Below are 14,619 nucleotides of genomic sequence, written 5' to 3'. Positions count from 1 at the left end.
TACCATCCTCTGTTAAATTTCAAATACATTAGTTTGCATTTTAAAGTATAATTAGGGTCCTATAAACTTTGCTTGTAAAACTCAGGAATACCTTCCCAGGAACGAATGGGTAAGCTGTCAGGGTGGGTTTAGAATAAGGTGTCACTATATCAAACGGAGTCCTAATGAGCTGAGAGCCAGATGCCAGAAATAATACCGAGAATCCTGTGGTTAACAGTCATAATATACAACTGTAAATGTCTTCAACAAAACTCAACAGAAAAATATTTTGTTTTGTTAATGTTCATAATATTCCTGGCATCTTAAGTGTCATTCTCTTTTCCATAAGGAAACTAAGGGAAGTGGGGATGAACTGTATCAACCAGATACAATGAGAAAAGTCCATAGTAAAATCTTGTAGCCAGACTTGGTAAATGAGCCTTGAGAGGATGACTGTACCTAACTTTTGCAGAATTTGCCCTCTGATCTGTATGCAGACCGACTGCACCAGGACCTTGTCGCTTTCATTTCTGTACAGCCAGGTACCTACAATAAAGAGGAAAAAAAGAAAAGTATTTTTGGCCTTGAATTATTTTTTAAAATTAAAAAAAATTAATGTTTATTTATTTATTTATTTTGGCTGCACCGCTAAGCATGTGGGATCTTAGTTCCCTGACCAGGGATCGAAACTGTGCCCCCTGCAGTGGGAGCACGGAGTCTTAAACACTGGACCACCAGGGAAGTCCCTGGCCTTGAATTATTAAAGAAATAGCCTGGTGAGATAAAACGATTTTCATAGAAGCCTTAACGAACACATGTGATATAAATTCGGGAGACAATCTCTTCTTTGTATTTAGAATAAGGTCCATACTTCTTGCTGCAACCTACGAGGCTTCACAGGAACTGAATCCTGCCTGGTCTCCACCTCTCCCCGTTACCAACTGGGCTCTGCCATGCAGCTTCATTGTGTTCCTTATAATAGCAGCCATCTCCTGCTTCATGGTATCTGCACTTGCCATTCCCTCTACCTAGAGGGAGGGATTCCGCCCCCTCTAGCTCCTAATTCAGGGCTTATCCTCAATGCTATTGCCTCCGAGGCTTCCGCAGGTTAATTAACTACAGTGTCAACCCCACTGTCTTGTGGTTGCCTCATGGAGGGCGGGATCCATCCCATCCACCCAAAATTGGTTTGAATGTTGAAACTGATGGCTCTACACGGCACTAAGAGTATATGAAAAGATTCAGGGCTCACATAATGAGCCTTTCTGAGGAGAGCAGGGAAGGCAACGAAGCTGGTCCGTTTGACTTAAGTGAAGGGAGTGGTGAGTGGCTTTTGTTTTTATTGCGATTAGGGTGTGGGTCTGGGGTAAAGGTTCCCACAGCTAGGCCAGGGTTTACTGATAAATGAGCTTTAAAAAAATCAGCCTGTTCAGATGTGGGGCAAAGAGGGAAGAAGCTGGGGCCTGACAGCAGCTGCCAGTTGCCAAACATCAAAAATAAAGTCAGACTCATTATTACATGCTCTTATTATTCTGTGTCACATCACCCTTCTTACTTTCTCCCTAGCTTTTAATCTGTGTGTGTGCGTGTGTGCGTGCATGTGTGTGTGTGGTGTAGAAGATGGGAAGTATGCATATTGTAGGTTAGTGATGGTGGTCACAAATGGGGGTATGTGGTCAATATCTGTTATTTCAAACTGCCTCCCCACTGGAAATGTCTACAAGTTTCAAGGAGCTCAAGACCTTATATCCAACCATATTGAGCTTAAAAGTCGACAAGGAATTGTGTTCAATGTAATAGGAAACTTGTTGACTTAAGTGCCCAGAAATTCAGACAAGGTATTTGAGGCTTAAATTGTTACCCAACTATTAGGACTTGTTTCCTCTCATGTATGATTAAATATCAAAAGAAATCTATTTCAAAGTAAGTTTTTATTATAGCTCCTCTGTAGCAAAATAAAATTTATTTTCCAGACCCTTTAAATACATAAAACTGTAAGTGTATTCTCCTGAATTTATAGGCTCAATTTCCATTCACAATTCTTTTCAAAGCTGTAGCTGAGCCCTTTCTGAGGTCCAGGGAGTTACCTACCTTCACAGTGAATGTTGATTAGATAACACACTCTACAATAAAGCAGGGTGATATTAGAAGACTTGGTTGGGTTGTTTTTTGTTTTGTTTTTGTTTTTAAATAGAGAAAATGGAAACATAGAGAAGTAACCTGCTTGACCATTTCATTTATCAGTAGCAGAGCCAGTCCTAGGTAGTTCTGGGAACGTCTAGTGTATAGTAACTACCAGGTCATTACGTTTCATTTATTTATTTATATTTATTTACTTATTTAGGCTGTGCTGGGTCTTCATGGCGGCACACGGGCTTCTCTAGTTGCGATGTGCGGGTTTCTCTAGTTGCGGCATGCAGGCTCAGTTGCAGTATGTGGGATCTTAGTTCCCTGACCAGGGATCGAACCCTGGCCCACTGCATTGGGAGCGTGGAGTCATAACCACTGGACCACCAGGGAAGTCCCCACTAAGTTGCTTTTAAACTGGAACTCTGGTAGGGATGGAGGGTGAAGGTCATTGTGAAGATATGAGAGCACCTTACCTGTTGCTCCACTGTTGCTTATCAGACTGCTCAGGATATACTCTGCTTTTAAAAGTTTCCCTGAAAAGAAGCAACACATAATTAGTTCTGAACATGTGCTTTAAATACTGCTGTTCATGCTCTAAGGTTAACACATTATAACGGGGAAACATTCTATTTTAAAATTTAAAATCAGTAACTACATCATACACAAAAGTGAAAAAGAAGTTTTCAGGAACTGGTAAGGTGGAAAGTTGTACAGTATCTGAAATTGCAATTAAATTCATATACATGTACATACATATACACACACATATTCATTCATATGAATGAATAATCCATTCATATAGAGTAAGGCTTGAGAAGTAAAGGCAAACCTTTGTCAAAGGCTGTGTCTCCTTTTTGTGAAAACTATGCCTCCAGAAGTGGAGGAGAGTTGCCCGTGAATAGGTCTATTTACAGAATTATCAGGAAGGAATTTTTTTAGGGGGTGGGTAGAGAGGTTCTTTGTAAACTTTTCATTTATTTCATTAACACCACGTAGGAGGGGCCTACACTATGGATGGCTGTTTTTCTGTAAGGAGGAAACTCAATCATTCATCCTTTTATCCATTTCTGCTCCCAGGTGCCTCTAAGCCCCATATGACCTGGCCCCTGGGACTTCTTTGACCTCTTCTCTTAGCATTCTTTCCCTCATCCTCACTCCTTCTACTTTGGTTACAGTGGCCTCCTGACTGCTCCTTGAATCTGCCAGGCTTGTTCCCATGTCAGGGCTTTTGTACTTATTTTAGTCTGGAATGCATTTATTCCAGGTATCTCCAAGGCTTGCTCCCTTCTCCTTCAGGTCTTTGCTCAAATGTCACTTCACTGTCTCATAAGGCCTTCCCTGACCACCCTATTTCAAAGTGCAGATACAGACATATACCTGACTGTGGTAGATTGTGATCCAAAGGAGGTCACAACAATATCTTCTATTCCACATGCTCTTCTGCAACGTGACCTTGCCATTCCTCCATCAAGAAGTGGAATCTATTTTCCTTCTCCTTGAGCCTGAACTGGCCCTGTGACCTGTGGTGACCAATCGATGTGGCAGAAGTGACACTGTGTACCTTTCTGGTCGGGACATTAAGAGATGCCTCTTGAGTGTGGATGCTTCTCTACAGCATAATTTTGTACTTGACCTGCTAGGTCCCAGAAATTTCAGTCCTGAATTAATTTCTTCTTAATTACTTGGTGGGTGATTCCCTCTCTTGTGGGTAAATTCAGACTCCACACAGACATTTGGCACAGACTTGGGGTTTTTATTTCTTTACAGAGATTTTTTTTGGCCTCCACCTCAGAGCTTGGGCAGAGAATAAGCTTCCTCATCACCTCCCTGGGTGGGCTGGTAGAGCAGTTCAGTCCCATTTCATAGCTGTGCAAACCTTTAAGGATTCCAGCTTTATCCAAATATTTCACTCCACGTAGGCCCAAGGCCCTGTCTCTTGTCCCTGCACAGGAATTAAAGTGGCAATCCCTTCCCCTAGGACTATATCCAAGTGTAAATCTCTTTGGCTATAGTGTCAGGAGCAATAGTCCATTATTCTGATTTTGAATGTCTTCTATGTTTCAGGCACTTAGAAAAATATTTAATTCACGATATTTATGTACCGTGAATTAAATATTTCGATATTTAATATTTAAGTGGGAGAAGATTCCACACTTGCTCAATCCTCCACGCTGATGGAACTGGAAGTTTGACTCTTTGTTTTTAACTGTGGCTTGAAAGGTTTTGTCTCCTAATTTCAGGCAGGAGTGCGCTGGGCAGGCCCAGGGCATCCTCTCTTGCCTCTGAAATCCCACGACATTGAATGCTTGGACCTTTGGAATGGGTTTTGAGTGGATACCAGGATGGGCTGGGTCAAAGGGGAAAATAGGCAGACTGTGCTGTCCCTTCATATTATCTTTATCCCTTTCCCTTACCCCTTATAACATCGTACACACCTCTCCTTTCTCTATCCCAGGATTCCCAAATGCTGGGGACTGAGACCCCTTTTCACTGTACCTTGTTCTCTTTCCAGGACACCACTCCTGCCTTAAGTCCCCCTTTCTGGCTGAGAAACCCAGTGTAGGTAGAGCCTCAAGAGATATCTGGGGACAGAAGTTTACAGATAAGCACTTTAACTCTGAGGCTGTGTCTGTTTTCTTGTGGCATTTCTGGCAGTATCTTTGAGGAAAAGACAACCCCAACTGTTGCAGAATAAGATCTAGGACTTTTACCTTAGACATGTGATGTGCGGGCAGAGGAGCGTGCTGCTCATGATGGTATCAAGGCTTAATTGTCATCAGAAGAAAAAGTCTATACCACCTTAGTTAGAGGCATGAGAGGAACAATCAACCAAACAAGTAAGTGAAAAGATTATTTGGTTGTGTAAAGCAAAGCTATCAACATGACTACTTACCACTTGACCTTGATTTCCATGTCACACTATAGCAAATCTGTAAATCTGTGTATCATGAAACATGCCTCAGTAACTGTTCCAAGTTCAATCTGATGAGAACCAACATTAGTTTGCCCACGCACACCCGGCCCTCAACTTTCGGTTCCCCTAACAGAATGCTCTGCTCACACATTATTCCATCTGATGCCATCAGAAGGCGTATTAGTGGTTAGGTTTTTCTCATACCCTCAACATGATAAACCCCAAACATTATAAAATGTCCCAAATCATGGACATTTGAAGTAAGAATTTTTTCGTAAGTTCAACTCTGTTGATGCAATTACTTTAGAAAAGTAAATAATAAGATATGGGTACAATTTATGTACAGCTGCAAGAACTTGAGAGTGAATGAACTTGGGTTTGTGAAAAGTTAACCTCCACAAGCCCATGTCTCTCATGTCCTTTTATCTCTATCCCTCTCTGTACTCAGCAACTGTCCCATTCATTACAGTTAGTACAGTTCCTTTTCAAAGGAAATGAAGTAGTTAAAAGATATTTTAACTTCTTCAAGGCCAGAGTTATTAAAACAATAGCAATAGCTAAACCCAATTTAAAAAATGAGCCAGTCCTGTTTCTGGGACAGGCAACTTGCATTCTATTTTCATCCTTTATCCTTTCACTCTTGGAAAAGAGAACAGCAGGCTACAAGTTTCTAAACCTCATGGTTATCAGTAATTTAAATAATTCAAGAATTCTATGCAAGTGAACTTTGCTGTAACACATAGCAGGCCCCTCTCCCCTCCAGTCCCCCCCTACATTACAGCCTAAGTTAGAATGTCAGCCTCATTTTTCATTTTATTCAAAGTGACAGAAGGAAAAAAAAAAGATACTTTAAGGCCTAATCAGGTACTGTACTGGTGTTCCATGTGATGGAAAAATATCTCAAATTACTTCAGTGGGTTTGTCAGGTCTATTGTTAGCATAGTCAAGTGGCCCTACAGAAAGGAGACTGGAGAGCTAAGAGAAAATAGTAGAATTCTAATCTGATTTTTAAAGGCTGCTGGTCAGAAGTATAGTAATTCAGATATCCCTGTTTGAAAGCAGCAGGACAGATTTGTTAGACGACAAAAGCTCCAATTAGTATTTTCCACCCCCTTTCACAATTTTCTCTATTGCTTTTGGCTCTGAAATCCTTTATGCCAGGGCCTTTGTGCTGGCTAGAGGCAGGGGGAAGGGCAAGGCGGCGGGCTGGCGGGAGCGCCAGCGGCTACAAAAGAAGGCCCGAGGGCCCCGGTGCCCGCCGTCCCCGCGGAAGTCAAGGAGCCCCGAGGAAGGTGAGCCCCAGACGGGACGACTCCGGGACGAGGAGGGCCAGCAGGAAGGAGCCTACCTGAGTGCATCGAGATTCGGGCTTGGCGAATAACCACCTGCGGGGCAATTGGCGTTGCTGGCTGCAGCTTGTGCAGCCCTTGGGCGACCTGCAGGAGTTCGCCCGAGACGTCGAGCCCGTACAGGAACCGGTCGCTCAGGAACACAATGGCAGCTGCGGTGGCACACTCCCGGGCGAGGATGGAGGCTTTCAGGGACGCCTGAATGAAAAGAAATAAAGTCGGGCAGAAAAGAAGGCAGTCTTGGGACCAGTAGTCTTCTAGGTATTATTATCAAAACAAGAACAACAACAAAACCTAGAGCTAGGAGAGGAAACAGTACGCTACTGAACAAAAAGCTAATAATAATGATAATAATAACGATAATGAAAAGCCCAATTCATTTGTGGGATAAAATAATATTTCTTTCATTCCATTTTCCCTATTACATTTCTAATATTATACACGTAATAAATGCATATTTCTTGTTATGAAAAAATTCAAACAGCAAGTAAAAATTAAAAGTGCCCCTTTGTTTTTTTCTGACACCTTACCTTATTTTTTCCCTTCCACAAATTTCATTCTCATTCTTCCTGTTAATGGTTTCCCAGAGATCCTTCCAGAACTTCCTCTACCCTTTTCTGTTTATTTAGACATTGATTCTTTGTCCTACCTTGCCTTCTCTCTCTCTCCTTTCTCATTTTCTCCCTCTATTTTTCTTTTCTTTTTTCTCTTTTCCTTGCTTTCTCCCTCCCTCCCTCCCTTTCTTTTCCTTTATTTCTTTCCTCCCTCCCTCCCTCCCTTCCTTCCTTCCTTCCTCCCTCCCTCCCTTCCTAAATGGCATTACACTAGATATATTCTTTTGCTACTTGATATTTTTGGTCATCATAACATCTAGAAGTTTCCATGTCAGTTCATAATATTCTGCTTCATTTATTGCCTCTATTTTAATTAAGAAGAAATATAGGGGCTTCTGCGCTGGTGGCGCAGTGGTTGAGAGTCCGCCTGCCGATGCAGGGGACACGGGTTCGTGCCCCGATCTGGGAGGATCCCACATGCTGCGGAGCGGCTGGGCCCGTGAGCCATGGCCGCTGAGCCTGCGTGTCCGGAGCCTGTGCTCCGCAACGGGAGAGGCCATGGCAGTGAGAGGCCCGTGTACCGCCAAAAAAAAAGAAGAAATATAGACTTCTAGGCAATATTTTATATTTGTTTAATATGATTATGTTTAGTTAATGAATAAAATAAGAAAAAAACAGACATGAAATGAAAGTATAACATAAAGAGTGAGAAGTAGAGATAAATGAGGCAAACTTTTATGGAAAAAATCATCTTTTGGCCTCTTAAGGTATTATACAAAAGACATTGAAAGTCATGCAGCTGTTAGCATAAATGAGTTTACCACCCACTAGTACTTTCTCCATTTGCTAAACTATATCAAGCAGAGTTTTTTCTGGGCATGTTAGCTCACGTATGAAGCCTAGAAAGGCATTGTAAGCATTGCCCATTCTCCCACCACAATCTTATCATACAAGCATTGCTTTCTTCACCACATAAGTACTAACACTTATTGGGCAAAACCAGGTGCCAGGCACAGTGCTAAGAGCTTTATATGTATTAATTTATTCGATCCTCACAACAATCCTAAGAGGCAGGTTCTATTTATTTAAAGGTCAAAACCAATATTTTAATCATCCAATTGAATCACTCCTCCTATTCTTACTCCTAGAATCCTATTTCTTTTCATTTATACCTTGCCTACCGAGAATCAGCACAATAATCCTTCTCTTATCAAACTGATGCTTTCTTAACTTAAGCGTTTTAACCTATCGCTGTGTTTTTTAAGTTTGAAAAGTGATAATGTGCTCTTGTATTTATCCTTTTGTTCTTAGTTGATCACTACTGAAACTGTGATAGTGATGCCAATTGTTAGGGGAATACCTCTTCTCTCCCTTGATGTTTCCTTCCACGTGAAGGGAGCTCAAGTACTGTAGCACTCCTGGCCTCTCTCTACTCCTTTACCCACTCTGTCCCAGGAGAGGTGGACTACACTGATAAGAAAAATTGGGAAGAAGAAACTGGGCATGCATGGCTTAGCTCCTCTCTTTTTTCTTTTGGGAATGAGTTGTCTAAAGGAAACAGGGATTCTTCTCTGCTCTTCTATGTCAGAAAGCCACCCTATATGGGGTGTTCTGTTTGGCCCAGTAATTTCTGTGACTGAATGGGGAAGTCAACATAATTCTGGGGTTCATCTAGCAGACCCCCTTGTTCTAATACCAAGCTATATATTTCAATTTAGCCTTTGTCAGAATTAAAGGTAATATTTAATCTCTTGTCTGCCTAACTCCTCTTTTGTTTTATATCTTAGTTTGCTCCAGGACGGGAAGAGAGGTGTTAGTTACCCCAACATTAATCACTGCCTGACACACCGTAACCCTTTCTAAGGGAAACTGCTCTGCCCACAGCCACTGCCTTTGAAGCAGCAATGTATTTTGCTACTTGACTTTGATCCCCTCTCCCCATCTTACCACCAGCTCAAGGCTAACCTAAGAGTACCCACCTGACACTTGGCCCATGACTCTGTGGCCTGGCTTGAAAAATGAACTTATTGATCTGAACTAAGAAGGATAGAAAAAATTTTCCAGTTGTTGCAGGATGGGAAGAAGCAGAGAGTAGAGTGTAGCTAAGCTACATTTATAGACGACACCAGAGTGAAGATCCAAGAATATGACTCCAAAGCCACCTTTTCACAAGTGCTGTTCTTAGAGTTACAGGTTTCCTTTATTGCTCCATGTGTATCTTCACAACAATGTACACTCCATTTTATGAGTTTGCTTGTGTGAGCCTCTGTTTTACCCAACCAAAAAAGCCTAACTAAAACTGAAATGCTCAAAACTGCAATTGAGGTTTGTCAAATAAACTATCAATCTGAAAAACACAAGTTTTAAAATGAGAACATGTCAGTCATTTGACATTCATGAAATGTAAACTTAAAGATGGAATAGGAAATTGATGATTTTATGTATGCCCAGCTCTGTTTAATAAGGACAGTCTCTGATCAAGAGTCCTTTCTATGCTAGCTACACATAAATATAGCCCTTTGGTTTGCAACCTCAGCTGCCATCTGTAGAACTTGCAGCTTCTGCCACTGCCAGGCTCCCTTAAACCTTTCTTTGAAACAGCATCTCTATTCCTGTCACCCTGCTCATGACTATGTACCCTGTGGAGGGTACTCAGCAAGCCAGAGTGAGTCTCCTCTCTTTGAGGTACATGCTTCATGTTTAGTTCTGCTCTCTATTCTCACAGGTGCTTCACTTCAGTTTTGGGGTAACTGAGTTCCTACAAGGGATGCAATGTTTAGAGGCCGGTCAATTCTCTAGGGCTGATTCTCCGCCCTTTCCTCCCTGATAATAATGGTTTCCATCTTCGTAGTACCATCTAGTTTATGAAAAACGTTCACACAAATGAACTCATTTAAATCTATAGTAACTAAAAAATCTAAGTAAGATAAGGAAACCGTGGCTGAGAAGTTGACTTTCCAAAGTTACAAAGCCAAAAGGGTCAGGGTGAGGCAGGAAGGAACTCGTCTCTTTTTTTTTCTTTTCTATTGTGGTAAAAAGCACAGAACGTAAAATTTGCCATCTCAGCTTTTTTTAAGAATGGCGTTCAGTAGTGTTAGGTATAGTCACATTATTGTGAATTAGATCTTCAGGACTTTTATATCTTGCAAGTATGAAACTTGATACAACAACCCTTTCTCCCTTCTCCCTAGCCCCTGGTAACCACAATTTTACTTTCTGTTTCTATGAAGTTGACTATTCTAGGTAACTCATATAAGTGGAATCATAGTTTTTGTCTTTCTGTAACTGGCCTACTTGACTTAGTATAAAGTCCTTAAGGTTCACCTGTGCTGTAGCATGTGACAAAATTTCCTTCCTTTTAAATGATGAATAATATTCCATTGTATGTATATACCAATTTTTGTATGGATGAATCTATACCCATTCATCTGTCAATGGACATTTGGGTTGCTTCCACCACTTAGCTATTGTGAACAGTGCTGCTATGAACATGGGTGTGCAAATATCTCTTTGAGGCCATGCTTTCAATTCTTTGAGATATATACCTAGAAATAGGATTGCTGGATTAAATGGTAGTTATATTTTTAATTTTTTGAGGAACCACCATACTGTTTTCCATAGAGTTGACACCATTTTACAATACACCAACAGTGCACAGAGTTTCAATTTCTTTACATCCTCAGCTAATACTTGAGGAACCCAAGTCTCTCAAGAGTCAGTTTTTCGTCTGCTTTCCACCTGTGTCTGATGAAGGTGATTTTGAGTAGGGCCTAATCTGGGCACAGGAATCTGGGTCTTTGTAGCTAGGGCTGAACTCACCACTCACTGAGTCCAAACAGTGGTTCTAAGGAACCCATATCTCTTATTATGATAAAAAAAAATTATAAGAAAAAAAAAAAACAGGGACAAATAAAAACAAATCCCAATTGAAAAGAGTGTTCTTGTTATGTGTTTAAAAATAAGAGAAAGAGGGCTTCCCTAGTGGCGCGGTGGTTGAGAGTCTGCCTGCCGATGCAGGGGACACGGGTTTGTGCCCCGGTCTGGGAAGATCCCACATGCCGCGGAGCGGCTGGGCCCCTGAGCCATGGCCGCTGAGCCTGTGCATCCGGAGCCTGTGCTCCGCAACGGGAGAGGCCACAACAGTGAGAAGCCCAAGTACCGCAAAAAAAAAAATAAATTAAAAAAAAAAATAAGAGAAAGAAAAGAAAACCTTCCAGGAGATGGCCTTTAATTTCAGCATTTTGAAATTCTCTAGTGAAAGTTGGTACCAAAGGACCAAATGATAATTTGGTGATTAGCTGGGAATTACTCCAACTGGGAATTTCTTACACAGAGCTGAAAGGACGCTCCACAAGTCTAGTGAGGTGGTCTTCCCAAGTTGAGGAGATGGAGCTTCTAGGAGTCTGTAGAGGCTAAGGTGGCCAGGGTTCACAGAGCAGAGAACCAGAAGGAGAGAGCTGCACAAAGCAAGAAGTCCAGAGGTCTGCAGAGGGTCCCCTCTGAGTCTCCAGCAGAACACTACTGATCAGCTCATGTATGAAAAGACACCACCCAAGGCCGGGGAAAGAACCATCTGAAAGGAGCAGAGGAAACAACCCCCAAGCCTCATGTAGTTTGTGTTTCTACCAGCCATAGTAGGAAATCATGTCATTCACAGGGCAGGGGGTAGAATATTCAGAAGGGTATTGCTTCAGTAGTGAGACAAAATTAACCTCAGAGGAAGATGGCTCTTGGCCCACTCTGAAAGTTTAGAAGCAAGCATGGCATGGATCAAACTATTTCCTAACTTGACTGAATTCCAGAACAAGTTTCAAGAATATTTATAGGCACCCAAATTATCTGCCATATTATAAGGTAAAATTTATAATGTTTGGCATCCAGTCAAAAATTACCAGGCATGAAAGAAGCCTACACTAAAAAGAAAAAGAAATCAATAGAAACTGAACCCCGAATGACAGTTTTAACTGTATTTTATAAGTTCAAGAAGGTAGGGTAAAAATTAGGTGGGATTAGGGACATGGGAGATATAAAAAATGATCCAAATACAACTTCTAGAGATAAAAAAAATGTCTGAGATGAAACCACAGGTATCTGGACTGTGTCCAAGGTCCTCCATTTGCTTGCCATGGTCAGTTACTAAACCTCTCCTAGTCTCAATTTCCTCATCTGTGAAATGTGGATAGTACCTATTTTCAGTGCTGTTTTAGGATTAGAGGAAATGTGGGTCAAATGTTCAGCACAGAGCCTGGCACATTGTGGGTGCTTAATAAATGAAGAGGAACACTACGAAAAAAAATAGGAAAAAAGAATTCCGTTCACATGCTCCCATTCTCCTGTATGATAAAATAACAACAAGCAAAGACAGGCTCCTAAAAGAAATGTCAGTGGAATTTTCAACAGAGTAAAAAGGAAATAACAGATCATGCATATAACATCTCTAAGGTTTATCTCAGAAAATGGTGAAACCTCTCATTTAATTTCTTCTCTTCACTAAGTCTAAGGACTGATGTTACTGGAAGCTGAGGAAAAAAAAAAAAGGAAAATGAGCAGGCTCTATGGCAACTGGCGAAGGAAAGCTGGTTCTTGAAAGAGAGGCTTCTTAGCGTGCACGTGTGCGTTGCTTTTGGCTGTCGCCAATAGAGGAATCCCTCCCGAGCACCTGTAAAGGATGCCACAAACACCCCATTCTGCATCCTGCGTGAACACGCCATATATTTGAGCAGAGAACATTCCCTCATCTATTTTTCCCCCTTCTACTCTTAATAGTTTGGAGCACAAAGCCTGAGAGAGGGTGACCTGCCAGACAAAGGCCCTTTGAGTTCCTTGGAAAAGTAGAGTTGGAGGAGGATGGAAGGAATCCAAGTGGCCCTATTATTTCCACTTGCACTAATTAGACATTTTTCTGTCAGCTATTGAGCACTGCTGAGAGGCCAAACTCACTGAATTCATTTCTAAAGTGTTTACAGAAGTTTGCATCTGTTTGTGTCTCTTCAGGAGGAAAATAAGCACTTCAATAGCATTGTGGAAAATCTAAACGAAGCATCCTATTCTGGAGGACCTGGCATCCCCGCAGCTGCATAATTTGACTCTGTTCAGGGCCCGAACCTCTCGCATCTCTCTCCAAAACCTAACGACGCAAAATGCAGAGAAGTCAACTCAGGGGAATCTTTTCTTTCTTGTCATTGTCTTTTCTCTCCCTCTTTTGAAACGGTGGCCTGCTGTGCACTACATACAGATTTAGGTGGGTATCATTCTTGCAGCCCCTCTCTCGCGTTTCCACCAGCACTCTGAGAAATTAATACTCACTTTCATTTGTTGCCAAGTGGGGGGATAGTAAATTCCTCAGCAGCAAAGCAGAATACATCACCATCCTGGGAATCTCCCCCAAATGTACACCGGGGGAGCACTCTGACTTCAGAAAGGGAGGAATGAAAGGAGGCCCGAGTGTGTGGTAGGGAAGGACGCTAAAGAGAACGTTTCCCTACATGGTAAAATGTGCCTGGGTTATGCACAATTAGATTAACATGAAAGAGAGTCCCTTTCCCTCCCCCACTCCCCCAAAAAGAAAGAAAACACAAAAACCCTAACCCACTGACTACGTGGCAGTGCCTTTGAAATGCATATTGGTCTATGTGGTATTTGATTCAGGATTCTTTTTGTCTGGGTTTTTAGACCCACGACTGACCTGCCATCACAGAGGGCTCAAAAATATAATCTTTTAAGATGGTGTCACAGTAACAGAATTTTAGTGATGGAACCAACATAGGATAACTCAAGATAAAAAAAAAAAAAAAGGAATTCTGTTTTATTATCTTTCCTCAGAGGCTGACTTAGGAAGCTTGTCCCAATAGCCACTGAATTGTGGCTTTTCTTCCTGAATGAACCTGTTTAAATAAAAATATATGGATACAGATAAGGGAGTGTGTATGCTGGAGCTCTAAAGAGACAGGCTCACAAATGTGCACACACACACACCACAGTTTTTTCACATCTGTTTTCAGGATGGGAAATATGGGGTCCTAATTGAGTTTATGGCACAAAGGGAACTTCATGGCGAGGAAGCTGAGTCAGGTGGTAAAGGAATTAAACTCCACAATGAGATTTCAATACGCAGATGATTGAAAAAATGCGAAAGAGCCTTTTCTAAGGGCTTTTACTGAACAGCAGCAGGAAAAGTGTGTGCTGTTTTCATGGCTCCTGGCATTAGTGCTAGCCCCTCCCAACGCTGAGCATCAAGTTTGGGTCCCAGCTATGGGTTCAAAGCCACGATGTGTTCACAGCAATGACAATGGCAGCTGTTCTCAAGGGGGGCTGGGTGAGGGGACTCAGAACAGAAGCCATCTGGCATTGCAATTGGCAGGCGCAGTGTAAGGGGAAATTATTGCTGCATAGCAAATTGGGAGATAGGAAAAAGGCAGGGGAAAGGGAGGGGGGAAGTGTCCTGAGGTGAGGAATTAGCCGAATAAACAAATGAAAAGTGACTGAGGGCTGCATAGTTATATATCAACAATAAGGCAGAGTAAGAGTCAACTGATCAAACTGGACTACTCAAGGTCAAGGGAAGACCAGGCACAGCATGCACCACGTTTGTCCACCCACCGAAACGTGAGGAGGAAGAGAGGAAAAATCCTGAACCTTCTTACAGTTTATGTTCAGGGCCTGTTAACATTTCACCAATCTTTCCTTCATTTTA

General features: G+C 41.9%; 1 protein-coding gene across 1 annotated transcript in view; it reads right to left on the bottom strand.

Annotated features, from left to right (window-relative positions):
- ALPK1 (alpha kinase 1) overlaps window positions 1-14,619 on the bottom strand; it is a 129,410-nt gene that overhangs the window by 15,945 nt on the left and 98,846 nt on the right. Inside the window, exons 5-7 of the mRNA XM_060148602.1 lie at window positions 6,372-6,570; window positions 2,583-2,642; window positions 439-525 (exon numbers count right to left, since the gene is read on the bottom strand). Coding sequence (XP_060004585.1) covers window positions 439-525; window positions 2,583-2,642; window positions 6,372-6,570 — 346 coding nt within the window. The remainder of the gene's footprint in view (window positions 1-438; window positions 526-2,582; window positions 2,643-6,371; window positions 6,571-14,619) is intronic.

This window comes from Lagenorhynchus albirostris, chromosome 4 (genome assembly GCF_949774975.1).
Source record: "Lagenorhynchus albirostris chromosome 4, mLagAlb1.1, whole genome shotgun sequence".
Classification (NCBI taxonomy): domain Eukaryota; kingdom Metazoa; phylum Chordata; class Mammalia; order Artiodactyla; family Delphinidae; genus Lagenorhynchus; species Lagenorhynchus albirostris.
Note: the sequence above shows the minus strand (reverse complement) of the source record. Positions and strands in the feature narration are given on the sequence as shown.